Source organism: Eretmochelys imbricata, chromosome 1 (assembly GCF_965152235.1).
Source record: "Eretmochelys imbricata isolate rEreImb1 chromosome 1, rEreImb1.hap1, whole genome shotgun sequence".
Taxonomy (NCBI): Eukaryota; Metazoa; Chordata; order Testudines; family Cheloniidae; genus Eretmochelys; species Eretmochelys imbricata.
The window spans coordinates 41,880,626-41,897,496 of NC_135572.1; the positions used below are offsets into that span (position 1 = coordinate 41,880,626).

At 46.4% G+C, this 16,871-nt stretch overlaps 1 protein-coding gene across 2 annotated transcripts in view; it reads right to left on the reverse strand.

Annotated features, from left to right (window-relative positions):
- The window catches only part of XPO4 (exportin 4), a 124,666-nt gene extending 123,535 nt beyond the window's left edge, over positions 1 to 1,131 (reverse strand). Inside the window, exon 1 of one of the 2 annotated variants that reach the window (XM_077809280.1) lies at positions 885 to 1,130. In XM_077809280.1, coding sequence (XP_077665406.1) covers positions 885 to 962 — 78 coding nt within the window. In that variant the 5' untranslated portion in view covers positions 963 to 1,130. Of the gene's footprint in view, positions 1 to 884 lie in introns of both variants that reach the window. The other variant, XM_077809287.1, reaches the window with a different exon arrangement.
- Between the last annotated feature and the right edge of the window lie 15,740 nt (positions 1,132 to 16,871).

Here is a 16,871-nt window from a genome sequence, read left to right on the forward strand (position 1 = left end):
GTATTTCACAACACAGGGCAATAGAGTCACACTCATAAGGTCTTACGTTCCATACATCATAAGGTCTTACGTTCCACACACAATACCTTTATGCAGCCTTTATAACCACAGAACACATTACAAACTGTTCAGGGACCACTTCACCCACTACTGAAATCAGCCACCTCTCGTATGACATGTTTGCAATTCACCCCTGATGTTTTGCGGTTCCCATTACTGCAAGGAGGGAAAGCTGGAACAGGCAGTTATAGCTGTTTTATGTAACCCACACAATAGTTTCTGCAAGAGTGAGAGAGGAGGAGATAGGTGTGGGAGAAGAGATTTCTCTGCTGGTTTCCAGTGGAGTGGCGGTGACACTGATGGTGACAGGAGGGCAGTTTGTGGGGTTCGGGGGGCAAGTACTGGGGAACCAACAAAGGAGCGGGAAATGGCAACAAGGGACCAGGAGAGTGCTGAATGTCGGTTGACAGAGATGGGTTAGAGCACATGGGAATAAAGACATGCAAGCCTCCCCGCCTCTAGTGAGACTTTACAGAGTGGCAGGCTCCTGGGTGGGGAGGGTTGTGCTCTGAAGGGGCCAGAAGGGAAAACAGGAGCCAAGGGAAGCTAAAAGGGTTAGAGGGGCAACTACCTAAAAGGACAAAGGTCCTGAAGGGACGGCGGCAGACTAGCCACGGTAATATAAGCGAGGCAGGGGAAGGTATTCCGGAAAACTATGCATGGAAACTGCTATGGGGGGCACAGAAGCATCGGGGGATAGCTCTGAAGAGGGGAGACGGGAGGGGGCCCGTGCAGGGCACTGCGGGGGCTATGCAGGCGGCAAGATGGGTCCGCGGGCACGGCGCTGCCTGCCCCCCTCCTCCCCGGCCCGGGGGGGCCCTCACCATGAGCACTTTGGCCGCGTTCTCCAGCTGGGCGATCACCTCAGGAGCCCCCCCCGCAGCCACGGCCGCCGCCATCATGGTCTCTCTTCAATGACGCGCCATGCGGGGCATTCTGGGACGAAGCGGTCGCACAGCCAATCCCCCGGTCCGGCGGGGAAGCGCCCGGACCGAGAGTACCGGCGCCGACCTGCAGCAGCGTGACCGGCCGGAGCAGCAGGGGGGACAGGCGGAAGCACCGGGCGTGACTGCAGCAAGAGCCACCCCTCCGCGCTCTCCCCCGGGGCGGGCCCAGGGCACGCGGCCACAGACGGGGCGGGACTAATCCAGGCCCAATACAGAGTTCGCCTGAGGCAGCAACGCCCAGAGCAAGAGGGGTCGCATCGCCTCGGGAGCTCGGCTGCGGTTTCTGATTAACTTCGCTGGAGGCCCGCTGCAGCTCCCCTCTGACACCTGCTACACCGGGGGGGCGCTTACGTGGTGGACAGATGCGGCTCCCTGCACGCGCAGCCCTCAGCCTGCTGGAACGGGCGGGGGAGACTCGGCTTCCTGCACGCGCAGCCCTCAGCCTGCTGGAACGGGCGGGGGAGACTCGGCTTCGTGCACGCGCAGCCCTCAGCCTGCTGGAACGGGCGGGGGAGACTCGGCTTCGTGCACGCGCAGCCCTCAGCCTGCTGGAACGGGCGGGGGAGACGGCTTCGTGCACGCGCGGCCCTCAGCCTGCTGGAACGGGGGAGGGGAGACTCGGCTTCCTGCACGCGCAGCCCTCAGCCTGCTGGAACGGGGGAGGGGAGACTCGGCTCCCTGCACGCGCAGCCCTCAGCCTGCTGGAACGGGCGGGGGAGACTCGGCTTCGTGCACGCGCAGCCCTCAGCCTGCTGGAACGGGCGGGGGAGACGGCTTCGTGCACGCGCAGCCCTCAGCCTGCTGGAACGGGGGAGGGGAGACTCGGCTTCCTGCACGCGCAGCCCTCAGCCTGCTGGAACGGGGGAGGGGAGACTCGGCTCCCTGCACGCGCAGCCCTCAGCCTGCTGGAACGGGCGGGGGAGACTCGGCTTCCTGCACGCGCAGCCCTCAGCCTGCTGGAACGGGCGGGGGAGACTCGGCTTCCTGCACGCGCGGCCCTCAGCCTGCTGGAACGGGCGGGGGAGACTCGGCTCCCTGCACGCGCGGCCCTCAGCCTGCTGGAACGGGGGAGGGGAGACTCGGCTCCCTGCACGCGCGGCCCTCAGCCTGCTGGAACGGGGGAGGGGAGACTCGGCTTCGTGCACGCGCAGCCCTCAGCCTGCTGGAACGGGCCGGGGAGACTCGGCTTCCTGCACGCGCGGCCCTCAGCCTGCTGGAACGGGCGGGGGAGACTCGGCTCCCTGCACGCGCGGCCCTCAGCCTGCTGGAACGGGGGAGGGGAGACTCGGCTCCCTGCACGCGCGGCCCTCAGCCTGCTGGAACGGGCAGGGGAGACTCGGCTTCGTGCACGCGCAGCCCTCAGCCTGCTGGAACGGGCCGGGGAGACTCGGCTTCGTGCACGCGCAGCCCTCAGCCTGCTGGAACGGGCCGGGGAGACTCGGCTTCCTGCACGCGCGGCCCTCAGCCTGCTGGAACGGGCCGGGGAGACTCGGCTTCCTGCACGCGCGGCCCTCAGCCTGCTGGAACGGGCGGGGGAGACTCGGCTCCCTGCACGCGCGGCCCTCAGCCTGCTGGAACGGGCGGGGGAGACTCGGCTTCCTGCATGTGCAAACCCTAGCTTGGTCCGACCCGAGGGGCTGTTAATTTGGCTCCCCTGACACACCCAATTGGGGGGGAGCTCAATTTTCCACACTTTTCGGCTACTGCTCTCCTCCTCCTCCTCCCCCTCAACAGTAAACTCAGCTTCCCCCCACACACTCCAGACGGCAGCCTGGCTTCCTCCTGCTGGCCAGCAGGGCAGGAGTGCTCAACAGGCGGCCCACAAACAAGTGCGGGAGTTTGACCATCCTCCTGCATTGCTAAATGGGGGAAGTCCCAGCTACCTAGAGAAGGGGTCCCAGGGTGGTGCTGAAATGGAAAAGGGTGAGAACCTCTGCAATAGGAAACTTGGGGTTCAGCTCTGTTCCATGCCTCCAACAGTGAGACATCAGCTCCCTAGTTACATCAGCAGGGCCTTAGAATCATAGCAGATTAGGGTTGGAAGAGACCTCAAGAGGTCATTTAGTCCAATCCCCTGCTCAAAGCAGGACCAATCCCAACTAAATCATCCCAGCCAAGGCTTTGTGAAGCTGGGCCTTTAAAAACCTCCAAGGATGGAGATTCCACCACCTCCCTTGGTAACCCATTCCAGGGCTTCACCACCCTCCTAGTGAATAGTGTTTCCTAATATCCAATCTAGACCTCCCCCAGTGCAACTTGAGACCATTGCTCCTTGTTCTGTCATCTGCCACCACTGAAAACAGCCTAGATCCATCCTCTTGGTACTTAAGTTGAATAATACACTAATAATAAAATATTAGCGCATGTAAACTTCATTTCACATTTTCAGTGAAGCAAAGTGTCCCCAAACATTTTTGTGGTATGGACCACTTCCCCTCTCACCTCAGTTACATTCAGATTTGGAATCATCCATATGGCAGCTACAGTGAGTAGGTGCACAGAAAAAAAAAAACACTACTTAAACATTAAAATGTATATTTAATGGGATACGTCTGGTTGGTTTCTTGAACACAATTCTGAGATACTGGGGGAGATCATGCTCAGTTTCCGTCTCAAACCAAAACCTGTTCACAATCTGGACCTGTATTTTGCTTAAGCACTGAAAATCCACTCTTGCACAGGTACATTGAGGTGAAAGCCAATACAGCTTTCAAAGCTTGATGTACAAATGTTTGATGTTTTCCCTTAGCTGCAGCCAGAACTCTTTCAGGGCCAGTTGTTGAATGTGGTCTTCAATATTTTGTTGCAAGAGGTCATCATCTGTTTAAAAAAAAAATGGAAAGAATTGAGTGAAAGGAGCGAAAGAATTGCTAATTCTCTCAGCTGCTCTTTCCAAAGAAAGGAGTGTTCTTGACTACATTTCCCCCCTACTTGGAGTGGAAAGTATTCATTGGCCTCAGAGAGGAAATCATCCGAAATGAGACACATCAATATTCTCTTCATTTATTCAACAGGTCTACAGGGTTTTCTTGAACACTCACAGAATGCCCTTGCAAACTCAAACTAAGTTCATTCATTAGAGTGAAAGTATTGGATGAGTAGATCAGTAGTCCAAGGTAAAAGAGGTAATCAAAGCATGTGAGCACACAAATGAGTGATTTGACAAAAATACATTTCAGAATGATGTCCAGAGAGAGTGTTAGCATTTTCCCTCATGAAAGCCAGTGACCTTCAACGTGAAGGAGAAGCTGGCAGTGTTGGCTGCTAAGCAAAAGTTAGGGAATTAATGAGCTGATATAGGGTCATGGAAGAATCAGGCTATATTTTTGTACTGATGTTTATGCATAGTGATATTCATATAAGAAGCATATTTAAAACAATGTTACATTACGTGGATTCAAGAAAGTTAATACGGGAGGTATCATTACAAACTTGATCATGATGGGGAACTGTTAATTTTGGCTCCCATCTGGAAGACTAGCAGTACCAAGCTGAAAAGAATGAGTGGATGGGTGCAGGAACAACTGATTTTGAGGGGAGAAACTGAGTGAGACACAGGTATTAGCAAAGGTGTGAGAGAATGCCTGGACCCTTAAACAGGACAAAGAGACTTCGCTATAATGGGTGTGCAGAGAAGCCCAATCCAAAGAGCATTCAGGATAAATGACAATTTGGATCTACACCGAAAGAGGTTAGCACAGGAACACTAAGGCTAAGGAGCCATCAAAAGAAGTTACTTTAAGTGCTGATTTCAGTTGTACTACAATAAAGATCTGTTCAGTTTCCCAAGTAAATGTTTCTGTACTTTTATTATTCTGCCCATTTAGAGTGCAACATCAGCTTTGATAAAGTCAACTATCTTCACTGAGAACTTCCATAAGAGTTCTTTATTGTGTTGGCATTTTAATAGCGACGGCTTCTTGGTGTATTTAGCAGTCATGGGGGCAGCAGAATAGTACATGTAACCAGACCACTATGCCTGCCAATGACGCTCATGCATCATCCATGAAGAACCTGATACTATTTTGTTATTTAAGCTCACTCCCCTTCACATATCCATTCAATATTTGAGAATATTTACTTTTTACTTGTGTAGATTGGGAGATTGACAAAAAGAAAGTCATGCACTTTGTCATCAGATGCATATCTCACATAGATGGAAAGGTTTACAGTGGAAAGCAAATCAATGTTTAGTCAAGCTGTATTACAATTAAATGACTACTCCAAACTTGAGGGAGCATGTTATTTCATATTTTCAGCAATGTTGGAGAGTCTTGTTAAATTTCTATTGTCTAACAATGTTAATACGTCCCACTGTTTGCTAGTCTTGACATCAGATGCCACTGATGCCGCTTCTGCTGTTAGATTAAAAAAGAAACTCTTCCCTATAGTGATATTTCTCTCCTTTTGTGATGTAAAGACTCTCAAGATGAGATGTCTTCAAAGCTTTTGAACACTGGCTGCACTTTTGTTTCTGGCTATGTTGCTCTGTAAACTTGTGCGGGAAAAAAATCACATGCTTGTTTTTCAAGTAAGAATGTTTGGTCTCAAATTAACTGGAGGGATTGGGGTGAGGTTTTCAGTGTCCAACACTTCACAGCAAATAACTTTGGTGTGATACTCCTCTAGATATAGTCCACATATAGCCCATCTGCACATATTTGCCTTCCTATTTTCTGACAGTCCTTCTCTTAGTTCCATTTTTCTTCCACAGCTGAAGACACTTCTGTCACAGTTCAGGGCAACTGCATCTGTATTTCCCTTCATTGGTCTAGCAAGGGCACTCTCAGACTTCCGGCTGTCACCACGTCTCACTCCCTTCTGACCAGGGTATTTCCAGGCTGCACAGTTCTCTGCTTTCACTATTATTTCCATCGCAGACAGGCTACCCAAGCACACCTACTTGCTTTCTCTTCAGAGATGGTTAACAGGTATAATTGCCAAGTATCAGGGGGTAGCTGTGTTAATCTGTATCCACAAAATAACAAGGAGTCCGGTGGCACCTTAAAGACTAACCGATTTATTTGGGCATAAGCTTTCGTGGGTAAAAAACCACTTCTTCAGATGCATGGAGTGAAAATACCGATGCAGCATTATACTGACACATGAAGAGAAGGGAGTTACCTCACAAGTGGAGAACCAGTGCTGACAGGGCCAATGTGATCAGGGTGGATGTAGTCCACTCCCAATAATAGATGAGGAGGTGTCAATTCCAGGAGAGGCAAAGCTGCTTTTGTAATGAGCCAGCCACTCCCAGTCCCTATTCAGGCCCAAATTAATGGTGTTAAGTTTGCAAATGAATTTTAGTTCTGCAGTTTCTCTTTGAAGTCTGTTTCTGAAGTTTTTTTGTTCAAGTGTAGCTACTTTTCAGTCTGTTATAGAATTTCCAGAAAGATCGAAGTGTTCTCCTACCGGCTTTTGTATGTTACCATTTCTGATGTCCGATTTGTGTCCATTTATTCTTTTATGTAGGGACTGACTGGTTTGGCCAATGTACATGGCAGAGGGGCATTGCATTGCACGAAAGCTTATGCCCAAATAAATCTGTTAGTCTTTAAGGTACCACCAGCCTCCTTGTTATTTTTAGGTATAATTGCTACAGTATATGTTACCAAACAGTTCTTTCTATATTAGCCTATTTTATTCTTAAGGGAAAAGCATTACAGAAAAAACACATTAAAATCAACAAAGGAACCTTCTCATAAGCTTACTGGAATTCCCTAACATGGGCTTTGGCAGGAGCAGTCCTCCAAATTCCAACCCAAGGGCATTCCTCGTGGTTGCAATTCATCACAGCTTCAGCTCCAAATGCACACCTAGCCTTATGGGGCCTCAATAGGTGCAGGCTTTCCAACCCTACCTTCCATGGACTAGCGGTTCTGTCCGTTTGCTGGATGAGGAATAAGGCCCTGAGCCAGTTTAAAATCAGGCCATTTATCCAAAAATCCTTTCTTTGTCTGTTGGTCCCCAGAGAATCCAGTTTGAACTAATGTATGTGAACCTCTCCAGGGGCAAGGCTTCAAAGAGCTGATAGAGGAAGTACAGTAACATTCCCCTCCTATTAAAGATGGTGCATACAGTGCCACAATAACACACACACAATTGGATTTTTAATACAATGTACCCCAAAGCCATTAACCCTAAATTAATGTGGATTAATTTAATTCAATAAGGTCTATCTTAATTCCCTAAGGTTTGTTTGGGATATTATGAGATATTGTCAGTCTGTCACAACATTGTCATAGCTAATACTAGGCTCTGTCTTGGTTGGTTCTTTCTCCTTGGCACTTTGGCTCAAGCTGCCACACTGTGACCAACAATTCAGGATAAGACACAAAATTATGAATGAGCTTCTTCTAGAAATTGGAGGCCTCCTATTTGTACAGGCAGTAGGAAACAGCAGGGAGAAAGAGTGGCTCCTAAAAGTGCTCTTGAGGAAGGTGATAAAAGGAGTGGTTGAGCACAGGAGAAGATGAGCCAGGGAACAGAAACTCAACAGGAAAATTACGCACTGGGATGGGGGAGTAATAAAGGCAGCTGCAGGGATGGGAGGGCAGTGGAGAATGAGAGTGGAGACAAGTCACTTCTAGTAAACTTTCTATTGCAGACTGTTTCCATGCCTACCTCCCGATAGCTATCCAGCCAGTCCCTGATGCCTTGCTATTAGCATCCCAAGCGTAGTCATTTCCCTTCCCTGCTCCTGGTGAGTACCCACTAATTCCCCTCCTTGGCTTAGCTTCTCCTATTTACCTAACTCTGGGGCTCTTTTAGGAGCCTCCCCCCATATAAATAGGGGGCTGCAGTTAGGGTGACCAGACAGCAAGTGTGAAAAATCGGGACGGGGGGGGGGGGTAATAGGAGCTTATATAAGAAAAAGCCCCAAATACTGGAACTGTCCCTATAAAATCAGGACATCTGGTCACCCTAGCTGCAGTCCCCAGGCAAGCATTTTGGCCTCCTCTCCTAGGCAGGGTTCCTGCTCTGGCCTTATTGTTTCCCCCTCCCACTTCCCAGCTCCTTCTTCCTCCAGCCTAACTTTCCCTGAAATACCTTCTAGTTCACTGGTGGTGGCTTCCTCAGTACCTCTCTTCCTGAATGCCTCATCATGCAGCTCCCTCTGCTGTGTCTGCACCTGCAGTCCTTTAGTAGCAATGGCTTCAGGATGGCAGCTCCAGTCATAGCTGATCCTATCCCAGCAGCCTGGCACCAGTCACCCCAGGAAGCAGCTCCCACTGACAGCAGCAGCAGCAGTTCCTAGGTCAGTGGAGGAGGCGCTGAGGCGGCAGCAGATCCCTTTATTGAACAGCACAATTTCTTCAGGCATCCTGACAGGAGATGGGTGCAGGCCAACACATTAGATGGCTGCCCAGTTCTTCTATTTCTCTAGGAAGAAGAGCCTCTGTCAATGTCAGGGGGAGGGATAGCTTGGCGGTTTGAGCATTGGCCTGCTAAACCCAGGATTGTGAGTTCAATCCTTGAGGGGGCTGTTTCGGGGGGCCATTTGGGATCTGGGGCAAAAATTGGGAATTGGCCCTGCTTTGAGCAGGGGGTTAGACTAGAGGAGCTTGAGCCATAGCTGATTTCTCTTACGCAATCCTGTGGCTCTTTTCTTATGTATGAGAAAGGCATCACAGAGCATCCTGATGTAGATGCAGGGGTAGATGTAGATTTCTCCACAAGAAATAAAGTCAGTGTAAAACACTGGTGGACAGAGCACAAAGACAGAGGTGGATAGCAGTAATGTGGCTAGAACCAGACTTCTGGAATCTCATGACAGACTTCTAATCCCAGCTCTCTCACTGGGCCATAAATAATAAATTCTTATTTTATGTTTTTATTCAGCTGTTTTGATTATTTACCTTGTTACTTTATGGTAAGCTTGCCACCTTCATTCTTGTATTCTAAATATGTTCATTTTTTGTCACTCTCCATTACCAATGGGCTCTGATCTAGCGTGGGCTTGTATGTGTTGGCAGAGGGAGCTGAAGGAAGCACATCATCATCATCACTAGGTTTAGACATTTTGACCTTCAATCTTATCTTTAGGATTTGCAACTGGTTAACTAGTACGGACTGCTTATAAAAAAATTTATCAGCAATAGCTTTCAGTAAGTATTTGGACAACATGCTCTTGGTTTCGCTTCACATAACATTTCTATTGACTACAAAGTGAATTCTGGGGTATTCCAAAAAGTTTTGCTAATATGCTACACAATAGGCTGGTGAGTTATGACTGACAAGTTTGAATGACATATTTTTAAAAATCCTTTTGTACAGTAGTTTGCTTTCCTCTCAAACTTGCACAATGCCAACCAGAATTTCCAAAAACTTCCTTCAGAAGAACACAAAAGCTAAAATGATAGGGTTGTAACCTGGAAGGCTCTTTCACCAACCCAGAAAAAGTATTAATGAAACTTAATGTTTTAATTAGCCCTGTTGGTACAGGGAGGAGATGTGAAGCATTGGAAGATCATGTCTCCTTAGCACACCAGGAGTAGGTCTGATGTGAGCTAAGAGCACTCTGAGCAGCTGCTCACTGGTGGTTATCTCACTGACAGCTTGATACACTGTAGGGTATCTCTGGATTGCTTCACTGAGACTCAACACAACTATTAGCAATAGCACCATCTGGTGAGATCCAGTAATGTGATACATTTATATTCTTGATTCAACTTCTACTTTCTGCAGTTCTAACTTGAGGGTGTTTTCTGTTTACAAAATAAATCTCTGAGGCTAACTGATCTCTGGAGCAGAAGGCAGAAATGATTAAGGCAAAGGAGCTCTGAGGCTGAGGAGTCAGAATCTGTGTCACAGTTCTGGGGTAACTGCACCACTGACCCCTTCATAGCCCCTTTGAAGGCAGCCCCACGTACATCTCAGGCCTCTAGTCATCACCTTGGGTTGAGAATTCACATATTTCCCCCCAGGCTGGGGATTTAGGCTGCAATTATTCCTGTGCTTCACTGTGATAACCTTAGCAAATTTGAGGTTACCTAAGCACTTGCAGCCCTTTTATCTCCCAGAGACAATGACCGAGTTTACTAGTGACCAGCCGGTCTTCACAAATCACAGTACATTTATTTAGGACAAAAAGAAAAGGAGTACTTGTGGCACCTTAGAGACTAACCAATTTATTTGAGCATGAGCTTTCGTGAGCTACAGCTCACTTCATCGGATGCATACCGTGGAAACTGCAGCAGACTTTATATATACTCAGAGAATATTCTCTGAGTATATATAAAGTCTGCTGCAGTTTCCACGGTATGCATCCGATGAAGTGAGCTGTAGCTCACGAAAGCTCATGCTCAAATAAATTGGTTAGTCTCTAAGGTGCCACAAGTACTCCTTTTCTTTTTGCAAATACAGACTAACACAGCTGTTACTCTGAAACCTGTCATTATTTAGGACAAAATCATTACAGATAAAACTTATAATAAAACAATAAACCATCTACATGCACATTAAGCTTGCCATGTTTTCAAGAATTCCCATGCATCTGGGGTGGACAAGGGAAGGAGTAATATCACACACACACACACACAAAGCTATTATACTGCATTAGACTCAGTAGATCTGTACACAAGTTTGTCAATTCTTTGTTCCAGCGTGAGTCTGTCCTGAATGAGTTTGGACTGCCCCTTTCCAATTCTCCATTCTTTGTCTGCTGGGCCTCTTGAGTATATGGTCAAACTGAGTATATGCAAATCCCTGCCCCAGTGGGGTGGTCCTTCCCAAACCTGTTTACCTGTACAGGGTTTTGCAATAATTACCTTGCAGCGATTTTAGTTCCTACAAGAAGCTCTGTAATTCTCCCCCATGGAGCCAGAATACAATCCCTGGCTCACAAAGATACATATAACATTTTTAAATAGATACAAGAGTCTCAGAGATATTTGTTTGTAATATGTATCACAGCTCAACATAACAGTCTTTGAAGTTTCCTTACTTCCCAGACCTCCCATCTATCACTCACAGTGGTTATTACCAAACTGGCAGGAAGGACACTGAAGGCTGGTGTATTGACTCACTCTTCACAGTTGTATAGATCATTCAGTGATTTTCACATTGGCATTGACATCTTTGAGAACTGGTGCCAAGTGTTTAGATTTTGTGTGTATGTGTGAACAGTCAGTTTTTCCCCCCTCAGCTTATCCTGCAGTATTTTTTCCCATTATTTGGTGGGGACATACTCCGTTGCTTTTCTTCCTTTCTAATTATTGTTTGTCAATATAGCACTGGTGAAAGTTGTCGGAATTACACAGCTAGAGTCTGAAGTTGCCTATCTCTTTGCAGAACAGCCACTAACAAGCTAGCAATAGCTTAATAAATACTTCCCTTCAGTCTGTGACAAGGCCCATGGATAAGGGTTACCTGTGCTCACAGGAAGGAAAGATGAGTGACTGCGTGATCCTGGGTGTTCTTCCTGAGAATTTATTTTTAAATATTTGCTATTTGGTGCAACATTGTCCAGTTTAAAGGCTAAAAATATAATGAGCCTCAGGGATAGGTCATATCTGGTAAGAATGAATTAGCAATGTTGGGAGGGGTGAAATCCCAGAAGCAGAGTAATCATCTTCACCTTCCATTCCATTTTGTGGCAAAGTATTTGACAAGGAGATCCCAAGAGCTTCTCACTGATAGCAACAAAACAAGCTTCCAAGTTAATCAGCTCTAACCCTGACTTGACAGGACCCTTCTAGGAGGGACAGGACAGTTCAGTCTCCATGGTCCATTTAATCCTTGACCCTCTGCAGACACTGCCAATAAACTTGTCATTTATTGCTAGCTGTAGTGTTGTTCTTTATTTAAAACACCTATCCACTGGGACCTACCCTGAGATCACCATCTCATTTCACATAGACCACTATACATCACATTCACAGATTCCAAGGCTGGAAAGGACCACTGGATCATCTAGGCTGAACTTCTATATAACACAGGCCATAGAACTTCCCCAAAATAATTTCTAGCCCATATCTTTTAGAAAAACATCCAGTTTTGATTTTAAAATTGCCAGTGATGGAGAATCCACCACAGTGTATGGTAAATTGTTCCAATGGTTAATTAGTCTTACAGTTAAAAATTTGTCTAGCTTCAAATTCCAGCCATGATCATGATATTCTTTTCTCTGCTAGATTGAACAGCCCATTATCAAATATTTGTTCCCCATGTAGGTACTTTAAAACTGTAATCAGTTAATCCCTTAACACATGTTTTGATTACTTCTTACCTGTGCTGGATACAAGTTATCAGTCTAGAACAGAAAAGTTTTGTATTAGCAGTTCTGGTCCATGGACCATTGGGGTTTCTCGGAGCACCGTCTGATGACCCATGAATCATAGAATCATAGAATATCAGGGTTGGAAGGGACCTCAGGAGGTCATCTAGTCCAACCCCCTGCTCAAAGCAGAACCGATCCCCAATTAAATCATCCCAGCCAGGGCTTTGTCAAGCCTGACCTTAAAAACTTCTAAGGAAGGAGATTTCACCACCTCCCTAGGTAACGCATTCCAGTGTTTTACCACCCTCCTGGTGAAAAAGTTTTTCCTAATATCCAACCTAAATTTCCCACACTGCAACTTGAGACCATTACTCCTTGTTCTGTCATCTGCTACCACTGAGAACAGTCTAGAACCATCCTCTTTGGAACCCCCTTTCAGGTAGTCGAAAGCAGCTATCAAATCCCCCCTCATTCTTCTCTTCCGTAGACTAAACATCTCCAGTTCCCTCAGCCTCTCCTCATAACTCATGTGTTCCAGTCCCCTAATCATTTTTGTTGCCCTCCGCTGGACTCTTTCCAATTTTTCCACATCCTTCTTGTAGTGTGGGGCCCAAAACTGGACGCAGTACTCCAGATGAGGCCTCACCAGTGTCGAATAGAGGGGAATGATCACGTCCCTCAATCTGCTGGCAATGCCCCTGCTTACACATCCCAAAATGCCATTGGTCTTCCTGGCAACAAGGGCACACTGTTGACTCATATCCAGCTTCTCGTCCACTGTAACCCCTAGGTCCTTTTCTGCAGAACTGCTGCCGAGCCATTCGGTCCCTAGTCTGTAGCGGTGCATTGGATTCTTCCATCCTAAGTGCAGGACTCTGCACTTGTCCTTGTTGAACCTCATCAAATTTCTTTTGGCCCAATCCTCCAATTTGTCTAGGTCCCTCTGTATCCTATCCCTACCCTCCAGCGTATCTACCTCTCCTCCCAGTTTAGTGTCATCTGCAAACTTGCTGAGGGTGCAATCCACACCATCCTCCAGATCATTTATGAAGATATTGAACAAAACCGGCCCCAGGACCGACCCTTGGGGCACTCCACTTGATACCGGCTGCCAACTAGACATGGAGCCATTGATCACTACCCGTTGAGCCCGACAATCTAGCCAGCTTTCTATCCACCTTATAGTCCATTCATCCACCCCATACTTCTTTAACTTGCTGGCAAGAATACTGTGGGAGACCGTATCAAAAGCTTTGCTAAAGTCAAGGAACAACATGTCCACTGCTTTCCCTTCATCCACAGAACCAGTTATCTCGTCATGGAAGGCAATTAGATTAGTCAGGCATGACTTGTCCTTGGTGAATCCATGCTGACTGTTCCTGATCACTTTCCTCTCCTCTAAGTGCTTCAGAATTGATTCCTTGAGGACCTGCTCCATGATTTTTCCAGGGACTGGACTGAGGTGAGGCTGACTGGCCTGTAGTTCCCAGGATCCTCCTTCTTCCCTTTTTTAAAGATGGGCACTACATTAGCCTTTTTCCAGTCGTCCGGGACCTCCCCCGATCACCATGAGTTTTCAAAGATAATGGCCAATGGCTCTGCAATCACATCCACCAACTCCTTTAGTACTCTCAGATGCAACGCATCCAGCTGCATGGACTTGTGCACATCCAACTTTTCTAAATAGTCCTGAACCACTTTTCTCCACAGAGGGCTGGTCACCTTCTCCCCATGCTGTGCTGCCCAGTGCAGTAGTCTGGGAGCTGACCTTGTTTGTGAAGACAGAGGCAAAAAAAGCATTGAGTACATTAGCTTTTTCCACATCCTCTGTCACTAGGTTGCCTCCTCATTCAGTAAGGGGCGCACCCTTTCCTTGACTTTCTTCTTGTTGCTAACATACCTGAAGAAACCCTTCTTATTACCCTTAATATCTCTTGCTAGCTGCAACTCCAAGTGTGATTTGGCCTTCCTGATTTCACTCCTGCTTGCCCGAGCAATATTTTTATACTCATCCCTGGCCATTTGTCCAATCTTCCACTTCTTGTGAGCTTCTTTTTTGTATTTAAGATCAGCAAGGATTTCACTGTTAAGCCAAGCTGGTCGCCTGCCATATTTACTATTCTTTCTACACATCAGGATCGTTTGTCCCTGTAACCTCAATAAGGATTCTTTAAAATACAGCCAGCTCTCCTGGACTCCTTTCCCCCTCATGTTATTCTCCCAGGGGCTCTTGCCCATCAGTTCCCTGAGGGAGTCAAAGTCTGCTTTTCTGAAGTCCAGGGTCCGTATTCTGCTGCTTTTCTTTCTTCCTTGTGTCAGGATCCTGAACTTGACCATTTCATGGTCACTGCCTCCCAGGTTCCCATCTACTTTTGCTTCCCCTACTAATTCTTCCCGGTTTGTGAGCAGCAGGTCAAGAAGAGCTCTGCCCCTAGTTGGTTCCTCCAGCATTTGCACCAGGAAATTGTCCCCTACATTTCCCAAAAACTTGCTGAATTGTCTGTGCACCGCTGTATTGCTCTCCCAGCAGATATCAGGGTGATTTAAGTCTCCCATGAGAACCAGGGCGTGCGATCTAGTAACTTCTGCGAGTTGCTGGAAGAAAGCCTTGTCCATCTCATTCCCCTGGTCCGGTGGTCTATAGTAGACTCCCACCATGACATCACCCATGGGGAGCAGGCCGGTCACATTGTGCCAGCCCTTCTTGTTTCCTGCTGCTAAATTGCATCAAGAGACAGGTAAAAATACGTTTACTTTCCTAATATTATTTTTCCCATGTAAGTAATTGCTATAGTTCCCACAGGGATGTTATGTGATTGCAGCTGTTACACCAAGGAGGGAATAGGGTGCAGGAGGGGAGCACAGCTCTTCCTCTGCTAAAAGCAGAGGGAGAGCTTCTCTTCCTCTCCCAGTCTTGGTTGAGAAGTGCTCCCCTATAAACTCCTCCTCTCCAGTGCAATGAGAGTTGCTCCTCCTGTTTCAATCTACTTTAACCACCGTACAATCATTAATAGAAGGGGAGTGGCTACAAAACAATCACTCTTAGGCTGGGGCTTCTCAAATGTTCAATTGTGTGGACATCTGTCTCCCATTACCAGTCTCCAGAGTCATCCATTGACTTCCCTAATCGCTTTTCATAGCGTCAGGGTAAGGTGTTCTTCGTAGGTAGCTTTTCCTTATTTCTTTCTTGTTTTTGAGCCACTCTTGAAACATTTTATTGCTGGAAGTTATTTTAGGTAAAGGATTAATTTTTCTTAGAAGATCTGCTCTGAAAATGGATACTTTCCAAAAACTTGGATATTAAATCTGATATTTTTAAAGTGTCTTTAAATTGCTAATGCTGGGCAGATTTTAAATAGTGAGCCAGCCTTTAAAAGGCTGAGGACAGTATACTTGAATGATAGATATGACTTACAGGTAGAGCTGTGCAAATAATCGACTTTTAATTTCTCTGTCCAAACCAATATTTTTTCTTAAAATATTGTTTCGGATCAACCCAAAGCAAACATTTTTTAGTTTTCTTGGCAAACCCATTTTTTTCATTTCATTTTTATTTCAGGCATTTAATTGCCTTTTCATTGAAAGCAAATATATTTAGAAATGTCATTCACAAGACACCACTGGTAGCAGTGCTGCCAACCACCAGCACTCTCTTTATACCCTATAGCCTCGGATGAGACCCAAGTTCCCTGCAGTGAAGCAGGCAGAGTTGGGGCCTGAGACAGTCTGTCCCAAGCCTAAGTGAGCGCTTTAACCACTGGGCTATGGAACTCTCTCAATCTCCGCTGTTGAAACTGTTCCACATCGTAAAACTAAATATTCATTAGTCCAGAGAGAGAGAATGAGCATACTTGCCTGGGTTCCCGTCCTTTCTCCAAACACACATTACAATACTAATTAGCTTACTCTGATTCAAAGGAAACTGAGCTGCAGCTGTCTTAGCTCTGCCAGAGGGAGCAACACCGGAATTACCATCATCACATCATCAACGATTCATTCAGGTTTAAGGTCTCCATTTTCATTCCCTGAAATGGCCACACTGCAGTAACAAACTAATGGATTCTGGCCCCAAATGAAGTTAGTGGCATGCTTCCAGTAGAGCTAGGATATCATCCAATGTGTGGACAATGGTCCAAACAAACAAACAAAAAGTTTGGTAAGTAGTCAGATATTAGTTTCTCTTTTCCATGGAATTCTTATAGATAACCGTATATTTTATAAAATACATTAATCATGCATACCATTCTTAAAAGGACATTGTGAGGCAAATTAGGTCCCAAATTTGAAAGATTAAAAATATAAGTTTTATAAAACTTATATGAATATAAATGTCTTGTTTTCTTTTTCAATTCAATGAAAGAAGTTTTTATGGAATTTAAACACTACCGTGCAGCGTTTTCAACCCACCGACTCATTATCTAATCTGAATTAAAAGTGGATCAAGTAGTACATTTTCTCTTTTAACAATCTAAGGTATTAGCAGCAATGTAAGATAATTATATTTTTTTCAGTTAAGATTTTAAATGTAACAGTATCCATTTAAAGCAGAGCCTTTTTTAAAGAAGTATTCAACAATTTTACCACAAGATGGCCCCTACCAACCATAACTGATATATGTGGATGTTGAAACTTAAATTGCTGTG